The sequence below is a fragment of the Periplaneta americana genome, chromosome 16, assembly GCF_040183065.1.
Source record: "Periplaneta americana isolate PAMFEO1 chromosome 16, P.americana_PAMFEO1_priV1, whole genome shotgun sequence".
Taxonomy (NCBI): domain Eukaryota; kingdom Metazoa; phylum Arthropoda; class Insecta; order Blattodea; family Blattidae; genus Periplaneta; species Periplaneta americana.
The window spans coordinates 180763150-180782482 of NC_091132.1; the positions used below are offsets into that span (position 1 = coordinate 180763150).

Consider the following 19333-nt stretch of genomic DNA (forward strand, 5'->3'; position numbering starts at 1 on the left):
ACATGTACGTATAAGTCAACATAAACTTCTGTCTCGAATATAACCATACTTCTGTTTTAATTACATCTGTTTCACTATTATCTCTGGTGGTACGTTTTAGTTTGTGGAACACTAATATTAAACGAGGGGTAAACGAACTGGCCAACCCACCCGTTTATCTCTTTACTTAGTTGCCTAATGATTGATACGTTATTTATGTAATTTATGAAATTCCAACCTGTCTTCTGACAATTGACCAAACAACAACAAACAACGGTATCATCCGATATTTAAACTGATGTTCTACATTGATTTGTTAATAGTGGGTATAGCCTACTAGCGGGTGGAATTTTCCGCTATATCCCTCTTCGTTCATATGGGAGGATTGCTTCTCCCAAATAGTAATAATAAGTGGAGACATGTAGAGTACTCGTATGTAGTGAAGAGAGTTATAGTTCTTAAAGTTACTGGTCAAGTTTTATTACTCTACTGCCACTTCCAACGGACTCCTAACGAATATTCACACGTTTATCACTGGGATTGTGGCGCTGGAAATCTCTTTAGAACATTTTATCCCAGCTGCGACACATTTCAATTTTTATTGTACAATATAAACGCAATTATCACTATAAAGGCCACCAACATCAAGACAACGCGGTAGAAGCCCCGAAGCTTATCCACAGACCATGTACACCAGCCACGGAAGCCTACACGAACACTTATTATCCATTCCTCGTCATCGTACCTTTTTCTATTAATACTCTTTCACATTGTCCATTTGTCGCCTATGGAACTCCTTACCTCGTGAAGTCAGGGATTGCCGAACAGTTAATCAATTTATATTAAGAATTACATACTTTTACGTGAACTTTATTTGTCACTGTTAGCCGATTTTTATAGGTTATTCTGTGTGTATATAAATTGTCATTTAGGCCTATCATAAAGTAGAATTAGGATATGAATTGTAAATAACTCAATTATGTATCATGTTTAGTTAATATTTCATTATAGCCCATGTAAGTTTGTTAATGTGCATGAAAATTATTTTTATGCTCGACCATGCCGAAATGTAGTAATTATACATCCTGGTACCAGCCCTTTAATGGACCTCATTAAAGTACACCTATTCATTAAAGTACAGGTGTTCCACCACTCAGAAAATACCATTGTATCAATATGAAAGCACAAGTATCGATTATTCTCGGTTATGCAATCGAAAGACAACTCTCTAGATTATATCAAGGTCAATGTCGACATTTGTTTCTCGGAAAAATCAATACTTTCGCGTCTGCGCACATCTCACAATTTACGAGGTATTGCACAAGGTCAGTACCGCTCCTCAGTCAGATAAGAATAACACGAATACTTATGAATAATTTGAAGTTAGGAATATGGTCGAGCATAAAAAGTCGTATGAAACTTGACTGTAATAGTAATTAAGATGCTCGTATGAAAATTATGAAACTCGCTTGCGCTCGTCTTAATTACTACCATTATAGGCTCGTTGCAAAATGTACTATTATATTTAAGTATGACTTTCCTATTTTTGTCATTGTTTCAATATGAATTTTACTTATGGTAGTGTAGAAGAGAAGGCCTCATGGCCTTGACTCTACCAGAATAGCCTAAATAAATAAAGAAATAAATAAATAACCTCTTCTTTCAGTTGTGCTGCATTTAACCAAGATGGAACCTGAGGATGATCCGCACGATAAAGCACACAAAATGGAAGAGAATAGGGCTTCATCACAGGTAAACATAAAAGTATTACTATATACTTCTTCGTGTGCTTGTCGAACAGTGGAGAAAAGCATTCATTTCACGCTTTATATGTAGTAGAATAAATTAATATTCCTTGTTATTGTTTCGTGGTATACAGCGTTATGTATTGGTCTGGCATTGATTCTATTCTCCCAATGGGAAGAAATGTTCACACGAAATTCAGCTAGTCTGTTTGACCTCTGCTCACCTTGCATCTTGAGTGAGTAATGCAGAGCCACAGTTATTAATTCTATCCGCTCCCAAAACCATATTGCACAGCTCAACTAGCTTTCTTTTCGGTACCTTCATATGAAACTTAGATTAACCTTGAATTTTATGTGAGAGAGATTTTACTCTGTACCTATAAAATTTCGATAATTTCAGAGAAGACGAGAATCTGGTTCTATGCAGTAAGTATTACCAACGTTTTTATTTTAGAATTAAATGTTAGTAGTGATTTTTTAGTGACTTTTATGTTAGGTCTAGTTTTTATACTAGGTTTCGTCGTGATTTTCTTTCGATTTGATTGTTTATAATTGTCATTTAACTTAGAATTTTCGTAATTTTGAATGGTAATGACGTTGTCAGTTGTTCTTGGTTGTTTGACGTGAGTGGTGTTAGCCTATGTTGTGTCTGATGGCTAAAGCTATTGAAAGTTTGTCATTTTATGATTTTTGTGATTTGCTTTCGATTTGATTAATCATAGTCGTCATTTGTTTTAGAATTTTCGTAATTTTGAATAGGTAATGACTTTGTCAGTTGTTCTTGGTTGTTTGACGTGAATGGTGTTGTATTGTGTCTGATACTGAAGCTTTTGAAAGTTTGTCATTTTATAATCTTCGTGACAGATGTGTGAACATAAACAGAGTATTATATTTGTGTCGATTTTGGTTCAGTTCTTTCGCTGGTGAATAAGAATTGTAACGATTGATGAGGAGGAAACTGTGTTTCTGTGGTTTCAAGGAATTATTTACTGAACTTTCCATGTAAGTTAAGACCTAATAAGTGTTCGAAGAAAATTTCATTTTGTGTAAATACATGGTTTAATTACGCGAACTTGACTGTACGACAAAGTGTTGGTTTAGTTCTTTTCTGCCTGCATTTTTTAAGTTTAGATTGCCTTGAAGCCTGTGTCATATACTGGAAGTGAAGTGGTTGTCGTTGGAGACGTCAATGAAGATTGAATTTTGTTTGAAAAGGTGATGAATTATTATGTTTTTTGTGTGTGTGTGTTTTAGTGATTTGTGGGAGTAAAGTGCGGACGAAAACTGCCAGAAAAGTACTGCCAACTATGAAGTTCAAATGCCACTAAACACCAAAAAAATCGAAGTTGGAAAATTAAGGGCTTATTCTTCTTTAAAAATATAAATATATGTTTGATTTTCCGTCTTTGATTTTATTATGTTTGGTGGTATGTGAACTTCATAATTGGCAGAACGTTTTTGGTATATTTCGTCAGCCATGTTGGATTTTGCCCATCTTCTAGGAAATTACCAACATTTTATTCTGAATTATAATTTGTAAGACATAATTGTATTCAGGGCAGGAGCTTTCCGATGTCCTACAACTGTAACATTTTCTCACTCACTTGATTAGTATTTGTGGAGTACATGCTACGACTTATTGACTAGTAAAACTGTGACTTTTATTAAATATGTGGAAAAGCTTAACGTACATTGTTTTTAAATCTGCATCTGTTAGTGACGTGCATTTGTTAGTCAATGATTGCCATGCAGAAGCAGATTGGCGACTGTTTCACGTAACGTCATCTTTAATAGTACATTATGCAACGAGCCTATAATGGTAATAATTAAGACGCGAGTATGTTTATGAAACGAGCGCATGCGAGTTTCATAATTTTCGTAGGAGCGTCTTAATTACCATTATAGTCAAGTTTCATACGACTTTTTAGACTTGATCATAAGTTAATAAGCTATTAGTCACATCGAGTGCTTTTGCCGAAATTTCCGGCGGTGTTAGTTGCAGCTCGTTATCACTAGTGTCCGCCATTTTTACTTTGTCTAATCTCGCGCTAGTTGTCTTTCGATTGCATATCCGAGAATAATCGATACTTGCGCTTTCATATTGCTACAATGGTATTTTCTGATTGGTGGAACACCTGAACTTTAATGATTAGGTGTACTTTAATGAGTTCCATTAAAGGGCTGCTGCCAGGTGTATAATTAGTACATTTCGGCATGGTCGAGCATAAAATAACTAATAGATTATTCATTATGTATTTTTGTCCTGTAGGCCCAGCATTTATCGCATCTAGAAGTATCCAGCATGAAGCCAGAATGCGTGGATGAGAGTTACTTTATCAAATCAGAGATAAAGGTTGAAGACACCACACCACTCCCTTTTACCTTTCATGCGGTGAAATCTGAAGTTGATGTAAGTGGTTCACTGGCAGTGTACATTTTATTATATATTAGACTGTTTAATAGTGTCGAATTGTTTTAACTGTTTTCCATTAACAATTACGTTCACAAATTGGCCAGTTTTCATTTTAGATTTGCAATAAAATAATAATAATAATAATAATAATAATAATAATAATAATAATAATAATTCGCAGTTATACAGGGTGTTTCCGACTTGGTGTTACAAACTTTCAGGGATGATGGCTAAGGACTCGCGTATCAATTTGAGGTAAGGATCCCTGGTCCGGAAATAACCGAGTCGAAAGTTACAAGCAAAAATAGATGTGTGGAAATTAAATAATTTTATTCCTCTGTACACCTTATTTATGTGTATTTATCTGTACATCTTACACATACTGCATTCATGTGACGTTGTTTACGTTGTCTACTTACAGTATTCCATTCAGTGCGCTGTCTGAGGGGTGGAGACAGGAAATTACAGTAAAGGAATGCAGATGGCTTAATGTGTAATGGACATGGTCGGTCCTGATATGCACGTCTGTAGACAGCAGTGTATGTGTACAAGTTGCAGTGTCCAGTCGATCAGTCCTAGTGAAATGAAGGAGTACACGAGAGCGGAATAAGCAGTCCTGATTTTCGAATACGGATGAGCCAATGGGAACAGTAGACAAGCTCACAGATTGTATCGGGACAAGTACCCACATAGGAGACATCTCGCCCATACCATCTTTCCATGACTGTTCCAAAGGGTAAGGGAAGGAGGGCACGTGGTGCCAAATTACAATTCCATTTCCACACAACTATTTTTGCATATAACTTTCGACTCAGTCATTTCCGGACCATGGTTCCTTATCTCAAATTGATGCATTTGCCCTTCGCCATCATCCCTGAAAGTTTGTAACACCACCTCGGAGACAGGCTGTATTTCTTGCAGGGAACAGAGAATTATCTCGAATGCACTGGAAATACTTGTGCCTGAAAACAGATTTCATTTTAAGTTTACGAATTTTATTTTATTTTATTTTTTTTCTTTTAGATCTAGCAATTACTATGCCAGACATTGAATGATGGGTTCAAACAAATGTAAAGGCTTATACAAAACTCGCAAAAGATTTGGAAGTCCTCTAACTTTGTTAAAAAGTAAGTTTATTGGAAAATAATAATAATAATAATAATAATAATAATAATAATAATAATAATAATAATAGTAATAATAATAATAATAGTAATAATAATAATAAATATGGTAGTAATAATAATTATTATAATTTATTATAGTACTAATAATAATAATAATATAATAATAATAATAATAATAATAATAATAATAATATCTCAACTTGTTTCACAGCGCATGTTACATATCCAGATATTTTATATTGTTCTGAACTTGCAGTTACAAAATCGGCATTCATATCGATTCCTACGAAATTGGATCTCCATAACATCGTTCCTGGTCATTTTTCTCAAGGAGTTTTTCCCTAAAATGTTTTCTCCCTATGTCATTTTCCCCTACAACAATTATTCCCTAATACTTTCTTTTTCTAGCAGTTTTTTTTTTCCGCAAAAAACTTTTGTCTCTTGTCCCGTTTATCCCCTCAAATAATTCATACAATTTTATAACATTTACATTTCTCTCCATGGAAACAGTTGTAAGCAGTTAAAACTTTTCAAGTGGAATATCAAACGCTCTTATAAATTATGAAATAAAATGCCTAACGTTTCTCAAATTATAACATCATATTGGGGTGGGCACGTACTGTATATCACAGGAGACATTCTAGAGAGGTGAATGAGTATTGGACATGTTACAAGAAACCGGAATGTGAAACAATAATTAACGTAACCAATAGCTCTGGGAATGCAATTATTACACTTAAAGAGGGAAATCATGCCTTTGCACGTGATCATGAGAAAGTTCAGGGAGAACTTGCCATCGTTTGAAGGGTACAGCTAAGGAATATCCCGAGGTAACTCCATCACAATTGACTCGAATGGAATCACCGAGAGTTGCATGTGGCGTTTTATGTCATTTACCAGGAAGTGAAAACTTAAAAAGGACTCTTAGAGCGTAGGAGGGATCAAGTACCTGAACCAAAAACATAGAGTGATTTAGGGAATTACTCGAAAGATATAAGAAAACATTGAACGGAGATACTTTTTTAATATAGAACTATGATTCCTTTGAAGATGAAGATTTTGAACCTGACAATCAGCGAGTTTTGGTGTTTGGAACAAGAAATCCACACCTATGGAGTAACAGCTAGTGTTTCTACCCGCGAAACCAGGTGGCCCGGGTTCGATTCCCTGTTGGGTCAAGTTACCTGGTTGAGGTTTATTCCGGGGGTTTCCCTCAACCCAATATGAGCAAATGCTGGGTAACTTTCGCTGTTGGACCCCGAACTCATTTCACCAGCATTATCACCTTAATCTCATTCAGACGCTAAATAACCTAGATGTTGATAAAGCGTCGTAAAATAACCTACTAAAAAAAACAAGAAGTTTGGAGATTCTTCTTCAAATCGGGGACTTTATACGTTGACGTACGTTTGAAACCGTTCCAAACATATTTACACAAATTTTCAGTATTTTAGGGATGGTATCCACAAGGAATGACAATCTTACAATTCCTTTCCCGTTTATTTACTCTCTTCTGTCGTAAAAAAATCAAATTGCATATTTAAAGGTTTTCCAGGCAGCAAGACGTGCAGTTGAAAGGTTTGGAATGCAGTTTACCCTCTCCCCAGCCAGAATTATGTTTGATTTTGATTTTGCCATTATAAACTCCGCACTTACAGTTTTTTCTAATACCAAATCTATTGCTGCTTTTTCCACTTATGCCAGTGAGTGTTCCTTAAAATACAAAGCGAACGATTACAAGCCATTTACAATGCTCCTAATGACAGATCATTAAGAACAGAATGCATTCAATGTTCATACCGATTGAAGATGTTTTAGATGCTTCAAATAATTGAGTAATTACCTGAAGAACTTAATGAAATTGCAGCGTACTTCAAAACTACATACGAGCTATTCCATCTCAAATCGACCGAAATATAGAGAAAATTGACCATACAATTTCTAAATACAATGAAACTTTTTTTCTACGTAGAGAACTGTGATACAGTGCTTTGTGCAAAGTTTGAGGCATCAGAACTTCATAGTGTTTAAATTAAAAAATATTTAAATTTATCGTATTTTCATAAAATTAACAACTTTAAACTGTTGTAGCTCCGAAACCCTTTCACCCAATGATCAAAATCATGGTTTATTTTGATTCTGAGAAATTAAAGTTTATATTGGCTTGTAAACAGTTTTTCTTACTTTTTATGAAATGGAGAAATTTAGATTTTTCTTCATTAAGACGCCTTTGGCTAGGAAAAAATATTTAAAAAATACATAGTTAGATTCCACATTGGAAGTGCAAATAAACACATATTTTTTACTGAAGGTATGTTGATAAGAAAGAATTGAAAATATCAAATAAAGAAAATAAATAGTACGCGCGTGAACTAACCAGCTGAGTGTGAGAAGGGGGCTTAGCCGAGACAAGCAAGGCCAGGAGACAAACACGTGATGTGTCGTCTAGCAGCCATGGCTGGGCTAGCTTTATCACAAGTTTTCATAAACACAGGAGTAAAATGACGCCCAACGCTCGCTTATCTTCAGCTCTCTGCGGTACTGCGCCGTTCAAGTCCAGGCGTGTGAAAATAATTTATTTAATACCCTTGAAACTTATTGCCGTACCACTAAGCAAAGAATGCCGAATCCCTCTTAATAATGCAAGGTTTTTTCTCAATATTTTTTACATTTTTACAAATTGGTAAAAGGCCTAAAAGTAAGTAAAATCAGATTATCTGTCTCTCTGTGTACAATAAAAATAAGGATTACTTCTTAACGTAACCTACCAAATGTCAGCTTCAAAATAAGCTCTCGTTCAATGTTCTGCAGTAAATGGTTCCAGAGTTCTGAGCGCTGAAAGAGGCTTGTTTTTATAATACGCTAAATTTGTCGCTCTACAATACGAAAACCGTTTGACTTTCGATAGTATATTTTTGAAAATGCAATCCCCTCAGCACCATGTATAAATAGGGAAAAAGTTAGAGTATAAAAAAAATGCGAGGTTTTTTACTGATCGATTTCATATAGAATAGCCCATTCATCTTCGGTACCCAAGAAGAGGAAGAAGACGTCATGTCCAACCGAGATACTCTCCAGAACAGTGGAATTGTTATCATGCAACAATTCATGGTCAACATCGCACGAATCACGTTTCTGAATCATGACACAAACAGTTGTGGGCAAGCATCACCCTTCCTTATATGTAGCTCTCGCAGAGATTCAAAAAGAACAAAGCCACACATAAACAGTTGTTAACCAAACTATCTCTGGGACTAACAGTTATCAATCAATCTTCTTAACGTATCCAGCTGTTTGCTGACAACATAAAGTCCACTGTAATCTATTCAGTTCTTATTTTTCATGAAAAATGAGGGATATTTTGATCGGTGTTCAATATAAATCGGCGTGGCGCGTCCTCAGGTTGCGGATCGAGGAGACGGCCTCCAGATATGGAGGGTAGCTGTGAATATATTAAATAAGCAGTCGCGGACAGCCGATGAGGGGTGTTCCTCCAGCTTGGGGGTTGGGCGAAAGTCTAACAACCCATCACCGTAAAACACAGCTTTTTAGGAATCCTTCAAATAAGCCTCGGGATAGGACTGATTCTCTGGCACGACCACAGCAAGGGAATACGGTTTTGAGATTGGAATGTTAATGCTGTCGTAAAATCTGAAAGTTAGAATTTATAAAACAGTTATATTACCGGTTGTTCTTTAAGGTTGTGAAACTTGGACTCTCACTTTGAGAGAGGAACATAGCTTAAGGGTGTTTGAGAATAAGGTGGTTAGGAAAATATTTGGGGCTAAGAGGGATGAAGTTACAGGTGAATGAAGAAAGTTACACAAAATAGAACTGCACGCATTGTATTCATCTGATATAATTAGGAACATTAAATCCAGACGTTTGAGATGGGCAGGGCATGTAGCACGTATGGGCGAATCCAGAAATGCATATAAATTGTTAGTTGGGAACCCGAAGGGAAAAAGACCTTTAGGGAGACCGAGACATAGATGGGAACATAATATTAAAATGGATTTGAGGGAGGTGGGATATAATAATAATAATAATGATTTATTTTACCTGGCAGAGTTAAGGCCATACGGCCTTCTCTAACACTCAACCAGGAGTAAAAACGTTACAAAAAACACTACAAATTTACAAAGTACACTACATTTTTACTCACAAAACTGAATAAGATAATAATAATAAAATGTAAACAAAATAAGTAGAAATCATGCATAATATATAACATACAGAAATAAAGAAAAAAAGCATAATAAAATGTGAACAGTAGATCAAAATAAATGAGACGTATGTACAAAGTATAAAAAAATAATACAATTAATGATAATAATAATAATAATAGTAATAATACTAATAATACTAATAGTAGTAGGAATAAAATAGTGCAACACAAAGCGTACAATGAATACAATATTTTTAAGAACACACAGTAAGGAAAATTATGATTATATATAGCTCAACTTATCACATTATAGATATACCATTATCGGAAAATATGAAAACAAAAATATAAAATAACTTAAATATGACATAAAATAAGTTAATGGGGGATATGATGATAGAGAATGGATTAATCTTGCTCAGGATAGGGACCAATGACGGGCTTATGTGGGGGCGGCGATGAACCTCCGGGTTCCTTAAAAGCCAGTAAGTTAGTTTTTTTTAGTTACTTAGTTCATTATAATTGCCTGTTGCTAGTAGCTTGAGTTGGGATGTAGTCAATATATAGTGCAGAGCTAGTAACAGGAAAACGGAAAAGGAAGTGGCTACAAGTACAGCAAAGAATACGTTCTAATCTTTCTGATTATAATACTTATGAGGAGGAAGACAGGATTTTAGAATATTTAAGGACGCTGAGTAATTTCATACTATAAAGAATATTAAAACTTTTTATGTTTGTTAATAAATTTTAGTGAAAGTAAAGTACAGTACCGTAATTTTTATTGGTTTTCGACATAACGAGGAAAATATGTTTAGGGCAAAACAATTGTGTAAAGTGGTTTTAGGGAAGAAGATCCGGGAAATTATGTCCAGTGAAAACTTCCTAGGGAAAAATGACCGTGAAGCCCATGACCTTGGTTGTTTGTGACGAAACTGGCCTGATCAATTGTTTTACAAGCTTGCACAATGACAAATTCCACGTTATAAATCTTCTGAATACACGGGAACAATCAGAACTAGAAGTTAATTTTGCAATACCTTTACTTTCTGCTCTTATGTTCTGTTAGAGAGCCTGCATTTCGAGAAAATAAAATTTTCAACAGCGAAATATATCGTCGTTGTTCCTGCAATAACTCCTATGTGACATATTTATCGATTTTCAGATTTTTGCTCTTTTAAATATCTTAAATAGTGATACTGCAAATAATAAAAATCTCCTGTATGTAATTATATTTCTTTGTTTCGATAATGTAAGAATTCACAGTCTCCTATGTACGGCTGCCATAGGATGAATAAATGTGTTTTTTCTTCCTACTGAAAAATTATATATTTTGCACATAGGAGTTATTGCAGGAACAACGACGATATTAATGTTCCAATATATAATCTCTTTACTGGTTCTTTACTTCAAATGTTGTTGCAATTTCTCGTTACTTTTTTGCAGACTATTTATACATGATAAGCACATATTTTCGATGTTAAAACTTGGTTTCCACGGGTTGCAATAAAAGCAAATATCCTGAATTTAAACAAGGATATATGAAGGCCGTAAATCAATGGAGATCGAGGCAAGCAATTGGATTTTGTGTAAAAGTCAATATAGCCTTATCGAAAAGTTAAATTGGATTCACTGGATTTAAATAGTGAGGTGTATGATTTAGGAAATCAATGACTGATATGGTCTGTTAAATCTCTCTTCATTATTTACTCACCTTTTCAGGAAGATTTTTTGGATGAGGACACAGTTCATCAGGCAGAGATAGAACACTTATCTTCAGACGAGAATGAAGCTTTGACTGACAGGTAAGTACATTGTGTTTGTTTTGCTTCTTCCATTGTTTCTGTACTTCATTTCAGGTATATGTACACCCACAAAATGCAAAAAAATGATGAAAAATTAGAATTTTCAAATTATAACTATTTTAATAGAGAATTTTCTCCTCTTTAATTTGATATAAGAATTTTCGATTTATGCCTTATGGTTTTTCAGATAAGTCCCATATTCCAAAATGCTGCGTCATTAACCACGGTCACTTACCTTTGGAGTGATCTTCATAGCAGTCAATCTCCTCGTCCAGCATTGCTTGCAAAATAAACTTCTTTCTAGTCCCGAAATAGATGTATAGATATCAGGGCATGATCATTAGATTGAAAAAAAACTAATTTATAATCTTTTACTGTTAGTCATAAAACTCTAAATTTGTGCGTCAATGATGTTGTACGTCATTTTAATAAGAGTTCAAAAGTAGAAATTATAATTCTGAGGAGGATGGGCATAAACCCTGATACAAACACCATCGCAGGATTTGTTGCATCAATGGAAATAGGGACAAAAATGCCAAAAAAAAAAAAAAAAAAAAATTCAACACCTGAAGTTAAAACAAGGCGGAGGTATTTCAGAGGCAGAAAGAAGCTGAAACTGGGCCGACATGAAGCTGCTTAAAGGATGACATATGATGAGGAGTCTTCTAGGCTCTGAAAGTTTGTGGCTTATTTCCTGTAAATAGTAATTTTAGAATATTTAATTCTTTCAAACATGATATCTCAGTCAAATATGGTGATACCTAGAAGATATTGGTGTCATTTTGAAGCTTGAAATTTCCCTCAGTGCCTTACAATGAGTAAAATAACATTAATATAAATAATAATTATCTATGGATTTTTTTACATGATTTATGCAACATAAAATATTATTGTAAGTTACATAAATGGTAATATTTAATTAATGTAAATAAGAATGAAATATAGCTTTATGTCAGGCACTAAAGAATGGTTTTAGCTATAAAACAGTGAAAAAACTGTGGCTCTATCTTAAAAACTGCATGTCAAAATTATAAACCAAATAATTTTTAAAAACAATTTAGACATAATTTCAAGGGATCTGTTCACTTCATTCTCTCTATGGTACCATTCTCAATTGTATAAAAATTGTACAGAGCAAAATTATACAAAAGAAAATTTTTGTATTTAAAGGTGTACATATACCTTAATGAAGACGTATGAAATAAATTTTGTCATATGTGATACTATTTTTATCTACTATATTTTTGTGGTTAACCTTATTAACGCTTCAATATATCTTGGTACGGAAATAAGATCCACTAAAATTATCATTACCATAAAAGCAACACAGTACAACTCGTACTATATCTGCTGCTTTATTATTCTGCTGTCATTCGAGAACCATGATCTCTTTTGGGGTACAATTACGTCACTACTTTGACTGGCAACATTTATACTGCGGCTGCAATCGCTGTGCATTTTGCTAGTCGTCTGTTTTTCGTGCTGCACAATTCGACTGCTGCGAAAGCCGTGACAAGTTTTGCCAGTCTGTACTTCTGTACTTAAAGGTTGAGTTACTTTTTTCAGCAGCAACTAGCTGCAGCTTTTTGTGTCTGTGCTCATACTTCACTGCAGATTTTCATATTATGAAGTGCAGGTAAATTTATCTGACATGGCTTTTTTGATTATGAAACAGAGAACAGTGTCTTAAGTGACAAAAACGGATGGGTCTTCGTCTTGAACTGAATAAAACCACAGAATATTGTGAATTTCCAGTCGTCTTTGAGATCTGTTTCGAAATTACAACGTCTATTTCATAGGACTTGCTTTAGAATTTCAACAAGATTATTTTATTTATTTTATTTTGTAGCCTGTGGCAGTCAAGAGCAATCTGTTTTATTTATTATCTATTTCATCTTCTTCAGTAAATTGAACTTTCGAATGAAGAGAAATTATATTGTCCAACAAACTTTGAGACATTGTGTTTTGATATACAGGGCATATCAGAAGTCCGGTAACACTTTCAATATTTTATTACACAAAAACTACTAATTATATCACTTTCAAACACACGTCAGTTTAAAGTCAAACTCTCAAAGATCGTTTTACACCTTACAGACATTCAATGTGTGAACCACGAGTGACTCGGCAGATGTCCAAACGATAATCAAACTCTTCCCATACCCTTTTCAACATATCCTCAGTGACCGTGGCGGCAGCTTCTCGAATTCTGGTTTTTAGTTCCTCTAAATTACGTGGCAAAGGCGGTACAAACACACGGTCCTTTAGATAGCACCATAGAAAAAAGTCACATGCAGTCATATCGGTTGACCTTGGTGACCATGTCACGAAACATCTGTCCCTTACTCCAGCACTTCCTATCCAACATACACCTTTGCTGCCTGTTGTTGTAGCTAGCAAGAAAACTCGTAGCAGACGACGATGACTTATTCAGCCGCTTAATTTTCAGCGGTGAACCTAAGCTGTTGATAAAGCGTCGTAAAATAACCTACTAAAATAAGATCTGTTCGTTGGATAGCACCTGGTGAAAGTGCTTTAATATCTCCGTTGAATGTATGCATTTCCCTTCGTTGGAGCTTTCCTTTCACAATGTTTATGCATGTTGACTTGCACATATTAATGTGCACTCCAATTTCTTGGAATCCTTGAATAGCCATATTGTTAAGTTTAGTTGCAGATGCCTTGTCCTTACCATTGATAACTGTGTCATGTAATGACTAATATATTTCCATCTCATCACATTGATTATACTGCAGACTGATTAGTTTCTATATTCATTTCAGCACTGTGGATCAAAGTGAGTATAGTGAGTTACAAGACATTGATCGTGAAGAATACAATTTGACACATTGTGGTAGTTATGTACCACACTGTTCAAACGTTGGCGAAATAAGCCATAGTTCTATCAAATGTAATATATGCAACGAAGTATTTTCTACATCGCAAGCACTGAAAATTCATCATGATAAGCACTCAATAAAGAAGTCATTCACATGCAATGTCTGTGGAAAGTGTTTCTCAAAATCGTCAAATTTAAAAAGACATTCTGGTATTCACACAGGTGAAAGAGCATTTCAATGCAAGGTGTGTGGAAAATATTACTCATCATCGTCATATTTAAACACACATGCTCGCATTCACAGAGACGAAAAGCCATTCAAATGCGAGCTGTGTGGAAAGTGTTTCTCAGAGTCGTCAAATTTAAAAACACATTCTCGTATTCACACAGGTGATAGACCATTCAATTGCAATGTGTGTGGAAAGTTTTTCTTATCATCGTCAAATTTAAAATCACATTCTCGCAGTCACACAGGTGAAAGACCATTCCAATGCAAGGTTTGTGGAAAATGTTTGTCATCATCATCACATTTAAAAGCACATGCTCGCATTCACACACACGAAAAGCCATTCAAATGCGAGGTGTGTGGAAAGTGTTTCTCAGCATCTTCAAATTTAAGTACACATAATCGTCTTCACTCAGGTGAAACACCATTCAATTGCAATGTTTGTGGAAAGTTTTTCTTATCTTCGTCTCATTTAAAGACACATTCTCTCATTCACACAGGTGAAAAGCCATTCAAATGCGATGTGTGTGGAAAGTGTTTCTTATCATCGTCTCAGTTAAACACACATGCTCGCATTCACACTGGCGAAAAGCCATTTAGATGCGAGTTGTGTTCGAAATGTTTTTCACGATTTGGTGCTCTGAAGAGACATGGACAAATGCACACAGGAGAAAAACAATTCAAATGCGAGGTGTGTGGAAAATCTTTCGCACAAGCGTCTAATTTAAAAATACACGCTCGCAGACACTCAGAAGAAAGGCCATTCAAATGCAGTATGTGTGGAAAGTGTTTCGTGCAATTAGGAGATCTTAATAAACATGTGCGCGTTCACACGGGCGATAAGCCTTTCAAATGCGAAGCATGTGGAAAATATTTCACATCAGTGCATCACTTAAACAGCCATGCACGCAAACACACAGGCGAAAGGCCGTTCAAATGTGATATGTGTGGAAAATGTTTCACGCAGTCTGGAGTTCTTAAGCAACATGTACGCGTACACACGGGCGAAAAGCCATTCAAATGCGAGGTGTGTGGTAAATGTTTCTCATCATTGTATAACTTAACCAGACATGCACGAATTTGCAATGGCGAAGCCCATTCTAATGCGATATGTATCCAAAGTGATTTTCAACGTCTAATTTGAACATATGTACGCAAACACAGCAAATACCGCTTATATTCCATCTGTGTGGAAAGTGTTTCCCAGATTGGCGAGACGTAAGGAAACGTACGTTTTCACACAGGTTAAAGACCATTAAAATTCGAAGTGTATTGAAAATGTTTCTCAGGAAGGTGTAATTTACATTATACTTGCACGCAAACACAGGGGAAAGCCCATTGAAATGCCATATATGTGGAAAGTGTTTCTCACAATTCAGACGTTTAAATAAACTTGTACGGGTCCACACAGATATTGTCAAACCATCGGAACTGTGCCCCTTCAGCCCTGTCGTCGTTCTTGAAAAAGTTAACACCTGTACTCCATTCCATCCGCTTTCCTCCCACCACGTCAAAGAGCAGGCCACGAACCTTGTCGAATAGGGATGTTGCCAGACATCCATTAAAAGATGTCATAAATAACACTGGTCAACAATGAAAATGTTTCGGGCTCAAAAATAGCTAATTCTTATGCATTTTCACCTGCTGAATTCGAAAATCACCATAAAAATGACAGATTAGCTCTTGCTTTGGCGATAAAGTGACATTTAATTTTTTAGAGTCAAATTTTCAGTTTGGGGGATATTTTGTTTTGGGAGTTGGCACACCTGTCAAATAACAAAACAGAAATATTCTTCAGCTGTGTGTGAATTACAAACATAGATATTGTTGCTGTGACTGTGAATTTCATTTTGTTTCTGTTGTAATTAATGCAGAATTTCTGGTTTGGAAGTGTTTTTAAAGTGTAAAATTTGTAAAACTGCCACGAAAATTGTGTGTTTGAAGTATAAAATGAAGACAGTGTGGAAATAGAAGAGGAACCCAACAAGCCTTCCACATCCCTTGACCCTGATTTTGAGGAAAAAAGATGATAAACCGCACAGACTGAGTCAAGCGGAATTCAGTGTTCTCATTAGAGACCTTGACCTGTCAAAGGAGAAGGCAGAAATTCTAGGGTCTAGACTACAGCAATGGAATCTTCTCGAACGTGATGTCAGGGTCTCACAGTACAGACAACATCACAGGGATCTGCTTCCCCTTTTTTTTTTTTTAGAAGAAAAACAATCTTGTTTGCTGCGAAATTAATGGCTTGATGAAATGTTTGAATTTGAACTATGGTCCAACTGAATGGACGCTATTCATAGAGTCCTCCAAGCTTAGTTTGAAAGCTGTATTACTTCACAATGGCAACCGTCTTCCTTCTATTCCTGTTGGTCATGGAACCTTGTCGAGTAGGGATGTTGCCAGACTTCCGTCAATCGGTGTCATAAATAATTGGTCATCCATGCTAAAATATAGTTTCTTTCAATCAAAATACATCTTGTATTTCTACATTTTTTAAACCTAAATCCCATGTCTCCAATCACTTTTCGTAGTGTTTCTCTCCAAACCTTGGAAATTATTCCTTCTGTCGCAACCTTCAGTAATTTCTTTATTGTCGGAACTTCTTTCTGCGCTGTATAAAATTCTTGTATCTTTCTTCTTAATATGCATCGGTCCATATCATCTACAAAAATTAAAGGCTCCCTGGTGATTCTAGCTTTTCATCTCCTGCACAGACTCTCTCTCTCCTGATTTTCTTAATTAGGCGCTCTGACCTGCCTATATAAATTACATAACATGTTGTATTAGTATTAGTTGAGTAAGTAATTTTATTACGTAATCAATTGAAATAAAATAAGCCTCACCTGTGATCACAGCTGCTCTTTTCGTTGCCTTATTTATAGGAAACAGATATTGACCTGATTGTTTGTCTTCATCGCAAAATGCTATTATGTACTTGCTTAAAAATATTTTTGCCGCCACTCCTTGCTACAGTATTCATGTTGAATTGACAACACTGGACTGCAAGTGCAAATAAACTGTCCCGCAAGAAGGCTCAAAATTGTGAGTAGTGGGGGAGAGAAAGTGAGAGAGCTAGAAAAGAGAGAGATAGGAATGCAGGGAGAGAAATGAATTACCGAGGCTGAGAATGAATTAGGGTTCAGTTCGCATATCTCACAATTCAGACGTTTAAATAAACTTGTACGGGTCCACACAGATATTGTCAAACCATCGGAACTGTGCCCCTTCAGCCCTGTCGTCGTTCTTGAAAAAGTTAACACCTGTACTCCATTCCATCCGCTTTCCTCCCACCACGTCAAAGAGCAGGCCACGAACCTTGTCGAATAGGGATGTTGCCAGACATCCATTAAAAGATGTCATAAATAACACTGGTCAACAATGAAAATGTTTCGGGCTCAAAAATAGCTAATTCTTATGCATTTTCACCTGCTGAATTCGAAAATCACCATAAAAATGACAGATTAGCTCTTGCTTTGGCGATAAAGTGACATTTAATTTTTTAGAGTCAAATTTTCAGTTTGGGGGATATTTTGTTTTGGGAGTTGGCACACCTGTCAAATAACAAAACAGAAATATTCTTCAGCTGTGTGTGAATTACAAACATAGATATTGTTGCTGTGACTGTGAATTTCATTTTGTTTCTGTTGTAATTAATGCAGAATTTCTGGTTTGGAAGTGTTTTTAAAGTGTAAAATTTGTAAAACTGCCACGAAAATTGTGTGTTTGAAGTATAAAATGAAGACAGTGTGGAAATAGAAGAGGAACCCAACAAGCCTTCCACATCCCTTGACCCTGATTTTGAGGAAAAAAGATGATAAACCGCACAGACTGAGTCAAGCGGAATTCAGTGTTCTCATTAGAGACCTTGACCTGTCAAAGGAGAAGGCAGAAATTCTAGGGTCTAGACTACAGCAATGGAATCTTCTCGAACGTGATGTCAGGGTCTCACAGTACAGACAACATCACAGGGATCTGCTTCCCCTTTTTTTTTTTTTAGAAGAAAAACAATCTTGTTTGCTGCGAAATTAATGGCTTGATGAAATGTTTGAATTTGAACTATGGTCCAACTGAATGGACGCTATTCATAGAGTCCTCCAAGCTTAGTTTGAAAGCTGTATTACTTCACAATGGCAACCGTCTTCCTTCTATTCCTGTTGGTCATGGAACCTTGTCGAGTAGGGATGTTGCCAGACTTCCGTCAATCGGTGTCATAAATAATTGGTCATCCATGCTAAAATATAGTTTCTTTCAATCAAAATACATCTTGTATTTCTACATTTTTTAAACCTAAATCCCATGTCTCCAATCACTTTTCGTAGTGTTTCTCTCCAAACCTTGGAAATTATTCCTTCTGTCGCAACCTTCAGTAATTTCTTTATTGTCGGAACTTCTTTCTGCGCTGTATAAAATTCTTGTATCTTTCTTCTTAATATGCATCGGTCCATATCATCTACAAAAATTAAAGGCTCCCTGGTGATTCTAGCTTTTCATCTCCTGCACAGACTCTCTCTCTCCTGATTTTCTTAATTAGGCGCTCTGACCTGCCTATATAAATTACATAACATGTTGTATTAGTATTAGTTGAGTAAGTAATTTTATTACGTAATCAATTGAAATAAAATAAGCCTCACCTGTGATCACAGCTGCTCTTTTCGTTGCCTTATTTATAGGAAACAGATATTGACCTGATTGTTTGTCTTCATCGCAAAATGCTATTATGTACTTGCTTAAAAATATTTTTGCCGCCACTCCTTGCTACAGTATTCATGTTGAATTGACAACACTGGACTGCAAGTGCAAATAAACTGTCCCGCAAGAAGGCTCAAAATTGTGAGTAGTGGGGGAGAGAAAGTGAGAGAGCTAGAAAAGAGAGAGATAGGAATGCAGGGAGAGAAATGAATTACCGAGGCTGAGAATGAATTAGGGTTCAGTTCGCATATCTCACGGGGGCACAGATCCGATGGTCCGACAATAAAAGAAAATTGAAATGCATGGTGTGTGGAAAATGTTTCAAGCCTCTTCGAATTTAAA

General features: G+C 35.7%; 1 protein-coding gene across 3 annotated transcripts in view; it reads left to right on the top strand.

Annotated features, from left to right (window-relative positions):
- Window positions 1–1649: 1649 nt before the first annotated feature.
- The window catches only part of LOC138692145 (zinc finger protein 492-like), a 29190-nt gene continuing 11506 nt past the window's right edge, over window positions 1650–19333 (top strand). The window contains exons 1-4 of one of the 3 annotated variants that reach the window (XM_069815163.1): window positions 1650–1731; window positions 3994–4134; window positions 11152–11234; window positions 14018–17451. In XM_069815163.1, coding sequence (XP_069671264.1) covers window positions 1666–1731; window positions 3994–4134; window positions 11152–11234; window positions 14018–15443 — 1716 coding nt within the window. In that variant the 5' untranslated portion in view covers window positions 1650–1665 and the 3' untranslated portion in view covers window positions 15444–17451. Of the gene's footprint in view, window positions 1732–3993; window positions 4135–11151; window positions 11235–11421; window positions 11507–14017; window positions 17452–19333 lie in introns of those variants that run through there. The other 2 variants (XM_069815164.1, XR_011330021.1) reach the window with 2 other exon arrangements.